The following is a 12,770-nucleotide window of genomic DNA, read 5'->3' as shown; positions in this document are numbered from 1 at the left end:
TTTGAATTAAGCTCCAATAATATAATGGAGATGAAAAATTGTTTTGAGGAATTAAATTCTCATCACAGTACACTTTGGAGGAAGAAGGAAATTAAAGAAACAATCTACATACATAGTACAAAAGTTATATATATATGCTAATACTTTGAGAGGTTTAGATGAGAGGCCGGCATTTATTTCCATTGATTTGCAACAATGTCAGCAAGATCCACAACCCTCTGTGAGTAACCCCATTCATTGTCGTACCAGGCAATAACCTTAACCATGTCGTCTCCCATGACCATGGTGAGCGAGGAGTCCACCGTGGACGACACATCGCTGCATCTGAAGTCGACCGACACAAGGGGCTCGTCGCAGACGGAGAGGATGCCGTCGAGCTCGTTGGCGGCGGATTCCCTGAACGCGGCGTTGACTTCCTCGGCGAAGGTCTTCTTGGAGACCTGAACGACGAGGTCGACGACGGAGACGTTGGGGGTGGGGACTCGGAGGGCGATGCCGTTGAGCTTGCCCTTGAGGCTGGGGAGGACAAGCGCGACGGCCTTGGCGGCGCCGGTTGAGGTTGGGACAATGTTGAGCGCGGCGGCTCTTGCACGTCGGAGATCCCTGTGGCTGGCGTCCAGCAGCCTCTGGTCGCCGGTGTAGGAGTGAGTAGTAGTCATGGTGCCCTTGATGATGCCTGTGTAGTATAGTAATCTCAAAGGATTAACATAATCAATCAAGGAGAGATAGATATGCATTTACTTTTTTTAAAAGGGACAAGTCCATCAATTAGTTTGAGAGATTGCTGGGCAGAGGCCAGTAAATGATCAAGTTTATCAATTGGTGATTAGAAAATTGTTGGTAGAAGCTGGTAAAAAGGTCAAGTCCATTAATTGGTTTGAGAGATTGTTGGGCAAAGATCGGTAAAAAATCAAGTTTATTCATTGATAGCTAGGAAATTGTTGGGTGAATACTGGTAAAAGGTCAAGTCCTCACGCCAAATTCTTCAATTGGGCCAAGACAAGTGTCAAGTTCATTAATTGGTGTCTAGATGGATAAGGTCAGTAAAAAGTCAAGTTCATCAATTAGTGACTAAAGAATTGTTGAGTAAAGACTCATGAAGGACCAAATCTATCAATTAGTAATTAAGAAATTGTTGTGCTCATAAAATATGATGGTTATCTATAAGGGATTAAAGTTGTACTTTGGCTACTAGCATAAACATTTGATCTAACAAATAAGAGAGATTATTACCAAATTTCTGGTCGAGGACCTTGACGAAAGGAGCAAGGCAGTTGGTGGTGCAAGAGGCGTTGCTGATGATGGGCTCATCGGGGCTGTAAGCGTCGGCGTTGACGCCCACAACGTAGGTGGGGATGTCGCCCTTTCCCGGTGCTGTGATCAGAACCTTCTTCGCTCCGGCCTCGATATGTTTTCCGGCGCCTTCTCTGTCCACGAAAACACCGGTTCCCTCAATAACCAAATCGATTCCCAATTCCCTGCACATATAGTTTGAAAAATCAAATCAAATCAAAAGTAGTGATTGATTGAAATCAAAATTAAAAAAATATTACTCACCCCCAAGGGAGGTTGAGGGGGTTGCGGCTGGATACGACTTTGATGACCTTGCCGTCGACGGAGATGCCATCGTCGCCGACGGGCTTGACATCGGCGTCGAAGATGCCGAGGGTGGAGTCGTATTTGAGAAGGTGAGAGGCCTGCTTCACACCTCCGGTGTCGTTGATGGCAATGACGTCAAGGGGAGAATCCTTCCTTCCATGCCAACACCTCAAGAAGTTCCTTCCAATTCTTCCGAATCCATTAATGGCCACCTTCAGCTTCGCCTCCACTACTGCCCTCCTCTGCTTCCCTCCGACCTATATATATTATCAATTACTATTATTATTGTTATTATTATTATTATTATTATTGCAACCAATGCCACAATATCATCTTTAGGAGCAATCATTATTGCATGGACCATAATTGTGTGGATCATAAATAAAAAATACATTTTTAATATACTAAAGGTATATTATTTATATACTAAAAGTACATTATTTTAATACTAAAAGTACATTATTTTATATATACTATCAAATAATGTATCTTCAGTACACAAATAATGTACATTTAATATACTAAAAATGTACACAATTACAATGTTTGATTGGAAGAAATTATACTTATAGTGAAATTAAAATTCATAGTGTTCCCCTATAAATTCCAATTCGATGGTGAATGAAAAGAAGAAAAAAAATAAAATTACAACATTACCCTTGATGATTATTATTATTATCCAGGGTATTTTAGTTTTTTTCCATTCAATTTTCAAAAATTATATTCTTAACTACCAAGCAATGTAATTTTAATTTATACTTTATTCTCAACTTATTTTTTTCTCAGAATTCTTTCTTTCCTAACTCCTACATCTCAACATGAATGCAAGCTAAAGCACTCTATTATCATACAATAATTAATCACTTTTGGTACAACAAATTTTTACTTGTAGTTTCACTACTCATTAATTTAGTCATTCAACAATTCAAACCAATCAAATTTAGTTGAAAATATCATCCTTTGTATCACCATTCATCATATTTTAATTTACCTTTCTATATAAACATGTGAGCCAGGTTACTTAATCCATTTTAGACTAAACTTAGTCCATTAAAAAAGTTAATGGACGACTAAATTTGATAATCAAGAATTAAAAGTAAAAAATGAAAATGTGGATTGGTCCTTAAAATTGACATAAAAGAAATTTAAATAAAATTAAAATTTAGTTGATTTATGAATATCTTGGAAGTATAATACATTCCACACTTTACAATTGCTTAAGACAAAAATATTTTCAATTTGACATGATTAAATGTATTTATGAATATCATTATGATATATATGCATACTAAATCTTTTACAATTCAATCACTGAATTACTTCGACTGTAATACGTCAAAATCAATCCATCAATAAATGTAAAAATGTTTTTCACTTATAATTAGAACACCAATGCCCAACTTATTTGAATTACAAAAATCTGATTCTCGATGATGATGAACCTAGATAGATCAGAGTATGAGTAGCAAATTAAAGCTAGCTAGAGACAGAATTGATGAAGAAATTAAAGTAGTAAACATGAATGAATACAATCAATTCAAACTTAACGCTGTGTATGTATATGCGGCATATATAGAATAGAAGAAGATCGATTGAGATTATATATATATATATATATATATATATATATATATATATATATATATATATATATATATATATATATATATATATAGAGAGAGAGAGAGAGAGAGAGAGAGAAGAAGAGTTTGAAAGTAGGATGTAAATGCGATATGATGCTCACAACAGAGGTCTGGAAGGAAACGACGGAGTGCAAGTCGTCATAGGATCTCCGCGCGAACGGAAGCGACGAAGACGAGCTGCGAAGTCCGGAGAACTCCGACGACAATCCCTTGTTGCTCACCTGCAAATTAAACCACACCTACGAATTAAAATTAGCTACAATAATAATCGCATTTCTGTGCATTCATTATATATATGGATCAGTAGTTGTCAAAAGAGCAGAGCAGAGGAATGAGCGATCGACCTGGTGGAGAGTGGAGTTGGCTACGGAAAGAGCAGCCGAAGCCATGGCGGGGTTTACAGGAGGAGCGAGGAGGAGAGTTAACTGCAGGAGTGGGGAGGTTTTGAGTTATTGGTTTATCAAAGAGGGAAGAGTGAAGAATGTGTGGTGTGAAGTGTGAAGTAGCTAGAGTGGATCAGATTATGGATCATACCTACATATATAGCCTCTCACTCATTCTATGGCTGTGGTGATTGGACCCTTTCCCTTTGTGGGAATAGTAGTAGTAGTAACACTCTCCTCATTTTGGCTAACCATTCTTCTACAAAATGGTGGTCACGGCAGTAACTCAGTGACTCAGCAGATAAGGCCTCCACATTGTTACTGTCAAGTTTCGAACATTTGTCTCTTCTCCCAAATACTACTTACTGAACGAGTGAGTGGGTCATTTTGGCTAACTATGTCTACTTACAATAGTTGTAATGGTGAAATTGAAACGGTTAAAGTACACAATTTTAATAGGGAGATTGGAATTGTCTAATCATCCCCGGTTGACACCGAACTAGCAAACACACTTATAATATTTTTGATAAAATTTATGAAACTTTTAAGCATTTTACTTATTCAATTGCTTTAACCATAACTTAGGTTGCACAGAAATAGAAAATGAAGAAATGGGATAGCTAGAAACATGGGATATGTACAATGTGTGAGATAAATGATAATATAAAACCTATAAATAAGAGGAAATGTTTCCAAAACACAAAATCATTAACCTTTAAGAGTTTATATGCATCATAAACTATAATTCATTCAAATTTCATTCTAAAAACGGATTGGAATAGTAGAATGTTATATTAACTCTTTCAAATTCAACCTTATTCGTTGCATTTTATATGACTGTTGTATGCAAACATACACTACGAGTGAGATGTTGCACTCGAGAGACAGATGTGAATTGTCACACTAACAAAAAAATAATTTCTTTATAGAGGAAATTTCAATTTTGGTCATATGACTATAGGGGTCTTGTTAATTTCAGTCCCTGACTTTTAAAAGTGTCAATTTAGTACCTTAACTATGCAATTTTTGTCAATTTTAGTCACTCCGGCCAAATTTCGCCGGAAAATTTTAATAGTTAAAATAATGAAGGTATTTTGATCGTTTCACGCATCTTTTCTTCTTCTCCGACGAGTCCATCTCTTTCTCTCCCGTTTCCAGCATTCTTTCTCCCTCTAAACCCTATCTTTAATATCCCATCAAGCCTCCTTTCCCCATCATCTTAGTTCATTGCATTCACCGAAAACGGAGAGGAAGGGATGGACTCGCCTGGGAAGAAGAAAAGAGACGTGAAATGATCAAAATACCCTCATTATTTTAACAATTAAAATTTTCCGACGAAATTTGGCCGACAATTTGATCGGAGTGACCAAAATTGACAAAAATTGCATAGTTAAAGTACTAAATTGACACTTTTAAAAGTCAAGGACTGAAATTAACAAGACCCTAGTCATATGACCAAAATTGAAATTTCCTCTTTCTTTATAGATTATTTTATTTTTGGCTTTTCAATATTTTTTTTTTAATTATATATGTATGTAGTGATATGGTAGCTACACTATCCATCACAATTCACAACTGCCAACATGTCAGTGATACTCCTTGCCATTGGATAGCCAATGACTAGAAATCCTTTGTCCATATCCATCAGCCACATCAAATTTGTGTCTACACCTTTGCTAAATGATCCAAAGGCCTCAACCATCAATAATTAAATTTAATTTATAAAAATAAAAAAAATAATAAAAAAAACATCCATTGAATAATGAGAGCAAAGTTTGTGGCTCCTGAAAGCAATAAGCTAGTGTATGATATATATCTAGTTTTTTTTTTTTTATTCATTGTGGATTTAAATTGACCTGAATTGAATATTCTCTCATCATTCTTTTTGTTTTTGTTTTTGAACTACATTGTGAAAACTATTTGGCATTTTTCTTAGACTTAGTGTAAGGTTGTAAGTCTAGCTTATTTTTTCAATTGAGATAATAAATATATTTTATTTAACAAAAATAAGAAAAACATTTTACAATATTATCTAATATTCAAAGATTCAACAAATGGAATTGTTGTAAATTCGGTCTTCTGATTAACCCAATACCCCGAGATCGTTGTACGATAAATGTCAGTAAATTTGTATGGTAGATAATGAAATGTAAAGAGGTAGATGTTAGAAATATACTAAACAATACATGTTATCTAACCTTATAGCGGAAGCATATGATCAAGCATCTCCAGCCATAGTTGTAATCTTCGTTGCATTGTTTGAAGAACAGTAAGAAACTTTAGAATTTTGTCTACCACTTAGTCTCCTGTACAACTAGATGGTGTAGTCACAAGTCATAGGAGCAGTGGGAGGACCATACACATATATATAACCTACGTGTCATCATATAGGTTAAGTAACGGAAACCGTTACTTCCGTTTCAAACCACAACATTATGGCCATAAATGGCCTATTAACTTGCACCACTTAATGGTGACATAATGGAAATGTTACATTCTCCCACTTGGTGCAAGTATTAACTCAAAGAAGCAAAAAACATGAACCATAGAGATAATTCCTCTTAATCAGAGTAGTATCCACTTATGATTACAATGTAACTTCTTCTCTAAGTACCTTATGTGGTATAAAACTTAATGAATAAACCTTATGTTCATTCTTAATTATAATTAGTTATAAAAACTAATTATTGCCGCAATGGCTAAATTTGGCCTAATTTACTTGCACAACCTCATTTGTATAATATTAATTGAAAATGTTACAATTTTCCATTTGGTGCAAGTATTGGCACAACCTTCGTTGAAGATCAAAAACATGAATCATAGTGGTATGTCCTCTAAATTAAAGTGTGAGTAATACCATCTATGCATCACATGCATTTTGATTCTCAACTCAGGTTCTTTATGAATAAACCTAACGTTTATTCTTGGTCCAACCTTATGGATGTTTCTCAAATAATTTTGCGCATAACCCTAGGAGAAACCATCCAAATTACATAGAAGTGACAACATAAATGTACGTAAAATATAGTCACATAATAAGTTCCATGTACCCCGTATGATCCCAAAACTTTTATAAGCATGCCTTAAGTAGGGATCCACAACTATTAGCATAATGCTAATATGTTGCATGACTAACTCATTATTATCTTTAATATTATCGCTGAGAGCTAAGTTTTCAGAGTCGACACGTCTATCACTCCTACTCTTATTAATCTTAGCAAACGACAGTAATTGAGTAGTCTATATTCCAAAGACTTAGATAACAAATTCTTGAGTCTAAGCCCACAAACGGAACTTTAAACATACACCTTATAAATAATCTCCAAAATAAAAAGAAGTCCAGTTTTTATGCCCGAGAGCAACAACGAGGATTTATTAGTTTAACTTTATGAAACAATAAAAATATTGTGTCAACATAACAAAAATCCACAAGATTCATCTATATGAACCAACATCATGAGTCTTTGCTTGCTTTATGTCTCTCAACATTGATTTTTGAGCCTTTTTAGATCTTAATGCCCAGGATCAATTTGATGAGACGAAAGACTCCAATAAATGCTAAAGAATCCAACTCGTGATAGTTCACCATAAACTTCATGCCAATGTTATAATAAAAAAACTATTAATGTTGTTACAACATTTTCAAAAATATGTTGCACAACTTGTAGTTCAACAATTTGAACTATTGATAATAACAAGGCAAGGTGTCTTATCCTTTAAGTGGAGCAATATTGAAGTGAGACATCTTTAATGATCTTTCCAAATTATCACTCCCACTGATCAAACGGGTATCTTTATTGGATCTTTTTCAAATGATCACCCCCACTGATCAAATCATTACTCCCACTAATAAAGTTATTCTTGAGCATAAATGATATACACACTAATGATCCTCAAGTCCAACTAATTTAACAAGGATTATAATTCCCCACCATAGTTGGACATGTTAAATATGTACATGTAACAAACACAATTTCCAACTACTTAAACAAAATAAATTGCTTTAGTTGAAATTTGGCTAGATATGTACAATTCCAATATAAGGATCCAAAAGTATATCATGTCTAAATTCAAAATCTCTACTGTGGTTGGGCTGAAAAAACCAAGTAAGCCACATACAGTAACAATTTCAAGTTACTAAAGTTTTGGAGGTTAACAAAATACATGTGTTGCCAATGCAACCCATGTGACATAATATAGAATTATAACTGGCCTTAAAGTTATAAATTCTAAAATTGGTATGATGAAATTTTATCTTGATCATCAATTTAAACAGGAGAATCCAGTGACATAAAACTTGCCTGTAGGCTAAAGATTTATTCAATTAGACTCAACTGAGACTTTATGATAATCAAATAGAAGAATCTAGTGACACAAAACTTGCCTGTGGGCTAAAGTTTTGTTCAATTAGACTCAACTAAAACTTTGTGATAAAATTATTATCAAAGGGAATAGAAGAATCTAGTGACATAAAACTTGCCTGTGGGCTAAAGTTTTATTCAATTAGATCCATCTACAACTTTATGATAAAACTATCAAACCATGTTCCTTTTCTTAATCCATGTGGGTAAATTAAGAAATATGATTTAATATTTTATCTTGACTATTTACATTAATATAATAAAATTCTTGTGGGTAGATTTTATTATACTTTATGTAATTAGTCACAAAGTGATCAAAATAACTTAATAATTTCAGTTATGAAATTGTATTGATCACTTGATATTTGTACACAAAAGAATATTAATGTACCAAGCTATTAATCCAAATTTCTTCCATACATAATAAATACACATAAAAGAAACTAGACTAATACTAAAAAAATGTACACATAAAAATACTTTTGAATGTGTACATATATCATAATTTTATGATAGAAGACGCCAATTTATTTATATTAAAACCATATGTTAAATAAATTGACCTTCCTATCTGCAATGATAAAACTCACCAAAACTATATTCCGATGCATAATTGCATGTGGGCTAAATTATGATCATAGTTTGGTGTTTTTACCCTAATTAATTATATAAACATAACAAAATTGTCTGTGGGCTAAATTTTATTATATCATATAATTAATCACAATCAATACATCTATGACTGTATGTGATCTCACAAAATTTCAATTTAATCAAAAGACACCGTGGCTACTACTTAATTAATCAAAATTATAAGATCACTAGACGATTTTCTTAATATCTTAGGCATCAACTTTAAAGCCTAAAAAATAATTATGCAGCAATGTGATAAAAAATTCCAAGTGTACTCCCAGGAAAGTTGGTTGGGACAGAGCCTCATTAAAAATAACCAACTCCTTAGACAGAGTAATGTTTCAAGGGAACTAGTAGCACATTGGCCCCTTCCCGAGAAACTTTTCACTGGTTCATGTTTTCTTACACTAAAGACATAATTGACGAACAATCTTTTCAAATCTTTAATAGTTCGCATATGGAAAGACTTTTAATCTCAAGTGAGCATTCTAAACGGTCTAAAGGTGCTTAAACATAATGCACTGCCGTTTATTATTCCACACACAAGGTTCACCTTAACAAGGAATTATTATAATTCCTATCTTATGCAATTCCAAAGGCATAATTTAATACACATAACTATAAAATATAATGTTATATGCTAGTGAACAATTATATGTGAAATTCAATATGCTCATATCCAAATAAATTGTACATCATAATAACAATTTAAAATGAGCTATAAAATTATTATTCAAATAACAACATAAATCCAAAACTTGAAGGATTATAAAATTTGAATAAGAATTTATAATAACCATATACTTTTCAATTATTGAAAGGTTTTAACTTGTAGGCCCAAAACGAAAGTGATTCAATGCATATAGTAAACTTTATGAGAACTAGCTTAAAATTGTAAATTCTAACCATATCAAAACCATATGATATGTTGACATTTACAAAATAAATTCTCACAAACTAAATTGCATAATTTAAACCATAATATTATGCACTTAATTTAATTATATGCCTAAAACAAACTCAAAAAATATGAATATAAAATTAAATATTCATACTCAATCAAAGTGGGCATCACAATTAATGATAACTTAATTAACAGAGAAATTAACGCACCATGGAGACTCTTCATCGTCTTTACTCCTTTACTGCATGCCTTCTCCATGACCACACCCAGCCGAAGGATTGCAGACCAGGCGAACGCCGGCGACATCACCGGAAGAGAAGCCTCCTCTTTGTTGCCGATTGGAAGCCACATCAACTTCATTCCTCCCCTCCTAGTAGCGAAATCAATGGCAGCTAACCTTTCTGAACAATAAAATGGCCGGTAGCCGCCGTACAGTACCCCACGGCGCTGCTTATACGCTATCGTCAAAAATAGGTAGAGGAGACACCGACGACCCTCCATCTCCTCCAAGCCGGACGAGGAGATGCCATCAGCAACCATGGAACCGCCTATCGTCTCCTATTACCTATCCTCTGGAAACAGGAGCCTTCGGCCAAAGCACTACGATGTCGACCTTGATGCCTCAGCCGGAAACGAAGATGGAGATCTTAATGCCACTAGGAACAGAGGGAATCCATCTGTTCTTCGATCCGCGTTACAACACCCTAACGGAGCATCTACGGCAATCTCACGGACTCACGGTAGCAAAAGTCAATATCAGAAACGATTCCAACTTCTTCATGCATAGCCGGCTGGTGACCTTCCATCTGCTGCAAATCGCCACAAGACTTCTCATCGGCGAAGACAGCGGTTGACCACCAAAATAGGAGTTGCAATGTTGCTGACACAGTTTTCCGACAGCACCCACTCCATAGTGCTCCTTACCTCCAGTGAAAGCTCGCCGGAAAAGGAAAAAAGACAACAATTCCAGGCAAGAACAAAATATATACCAACAGTAACAAACCCAGGTATATTCATATAGTAATAAATATTTTATATGCATTTGCAAATTAAATACTTTATACTACGTGCCATCATTAAATATTTTATATCAAAGATAAACGGATGGCCAATGATCATTTATATGTTTATGAGTATGTACACAGTGAATTGCAAACTTAGATATACAAATGTATATATATACTTAAAAGGCTAAGGCAACAATTCCATCAACAACCATCCAAACAGTGATAGAGGACTTTTGATTATGTTGATTTTCTTTTATTCGAACATCCAAATGCATATATCCATTTCATATAGAAATATACAAAATATACACCATGGATAACAAAGTATGTATATGCATATATACTTCTATATTGTAAAAATTTTAAAACAATAGATATACACACTTGATACATATTTTCAAGGAAAAAACAGTAAAAACATATACTGCATATATATAACTCAAAATATGTATCTATCAAGTAATTTAAACAACTAGGCAGAGATTAAACAGGCTCTGATACCAAATGTTAGAAATATACTAAACAATACATGTTATCTAACCTTATAGCGGAAGCATATGATCAAGTATCTCCAGCCATAGTTGTAATCTTCGTTGCATTGTTTGAAGAACAGTAAGAAACTTTAGAATTTTGTCTACCACTTAGTCTCATGTACAACTAGATGGTGTAGTCACAAGTCACAGGAGCAGTGGGAGGACCATACACATATATATAACCTATGTGCCATCATTATAGGTTAAGTAACGGAAACCGTTACTTCCGTTTCAAACCACAACATTATGGCCATAAATGGCCTATTAACTTGCACCACTTAATGGTAACATAATGGAAATGTTACAGTAGAGAGAAGAGAATAACCAAAATGTAGAACTCAAGAACTCAATCATCATCATCTTTTCATTAAGCCTTCAATATATATATATATATATATATATATATATATATATATATATATATATATATATATATATATATATATATATATATATATATATATATATATATATATATATATATATATATATATATACATATACATATATATATGAGAGAGAGAGAGTAAGATTCAGGTGCCGCGGATGTTTACAGTGCGGCGTCACTAATAGTTCAGCACATATACACCATTAGAAAATACACCACAAAAAAAAAAAAAAAACACACACACAAATTAGGTTTGCATCACCAAAAACACATCATTAGGTGTGAGTACAGTGTTCGGAAATACACCATTTGGGATGGTGTATTTTTTTGGGTGTGTTGTGTATTTTTTGGTGTTTTTTTTCATTTCACTGTGCTGTGTTTTTAATTTATTACACTATTAGTGAATGCAATTAACATTGTTGGTGTATTTCTGGAATCCCGCCGCACCGCTGCACTGTAAGCCTCCGCCGCTTTTGAACTTTTTCATATATATATATATATATATATATATATATATATATATATATATATATATATATATATATATATATAGAATTCGGTTCTGGTGTGAACTTTAGGTAATGTGAGAACGTGTGCACCTATCTCAGCCGTGCATTGTTTGTTGATCAGTGAGCGTGGGTGAGGGTGCATGGTAGCCATATGCACCGCATGACAGTGGCACATCTCCTGGGGGACTAGTTTGGAATTTCACTTTTGGATCTACGTGGCCGTAACCGATTCAAATTCTACTTGTCTATTCTCTCTTCCCTATAATTGTCTATTCTGTCGTTTGTATCTGCCTTCCGTTTGTACGTTAGTTCACATCGCTGCGTTCCTCTCTCTATTGCCGGGCGATTGTGCGATAACTCACGGCGCGATCAAGTGGGTCTTGCCGTTCGACGCCGCCATCAGCTGGGTTGCTCAAAATTGCGGTGGGGAACCGGCCATTCAAGCGGCAGTCAGGCTTTCGTTCTCCCATGCGATCGTCTTTGCGGGGGGGTGTCGAACGTGCGGCGTCGGGGGTCCCATCTAGGATCGGTGCAAGGTCACTGTCGTCGCGTCGGAGGGCTCATAAAGGTTAGCTCTGTTTCTCATGTTTTAGAATTCATTTCTATTCAAATGTGGTTGTGGGCTATCAGTGTTAGACAATTTTTTAGGGCTGATAGAAAAAACACAATCCCAAAATGCAGAATGTTCTATGTGAATTAAGGCATGCAATTAGTACAATTAGATCAAGAAATAACAACTGGAATAGTAGTGAGGGAGGGGGTGGGCGTGAGATTAGACTAAACAAAGGAAGTAAGGTATATAATTTAGCT

General features: G+C 34.6%; 1 protein-coding gene across 1 annotated transcript; it reads right to left on the bottom strand.

Moving 5' to 3' along the window:
* LOC109162850 (glyceraldehyde-3-phosphate dehydrogenase A, chloroplastic) lies at positions 1–3,757 on the bottom strand. Its single transcript, XM_019311555.1, has 5 exons — positions 3,587–3,757; positions 3,344–3,463; positions 1,558–1,856; positions 1,234–1,478; positions 1–676 (listed from the first exon to the last, which is right to left on the bottom strand). Exons 1-5 carry the CDS (start codon positions 3,629–3,631, stop codon positions 174–176), a joined length of 1,212 nt encoding a protein of 403 aa, XP_019167100.1. The 5' UTR covers positions 3,632–3,757; the 3' UTR covers positions 1–173.
* Positions 3,758–12,770: the final 9,013 nt, after the last annotated feature.

The sequence above is a fragment of the Ipomoea nil genome, unplaced genomic scaffold (genome assembly GCF_001879475.1).
Source record: "Ipomoea nil cultivar Tokyo-kokei standard unplaced genomic scaffold, Asagao_1.1 scaffold2957, whole genome shotgun sequence".
Classification (NCBI taxonomy): Eukaryota; Viridiplantae; Streptophyta; class Magnoliopsida; order Solanales; family Convolvulaceae; genus Ipomoea; species Ipomoea nil.
This window is presented reverse-complemented; position numbering and strand designations above follow the sequence as displayed.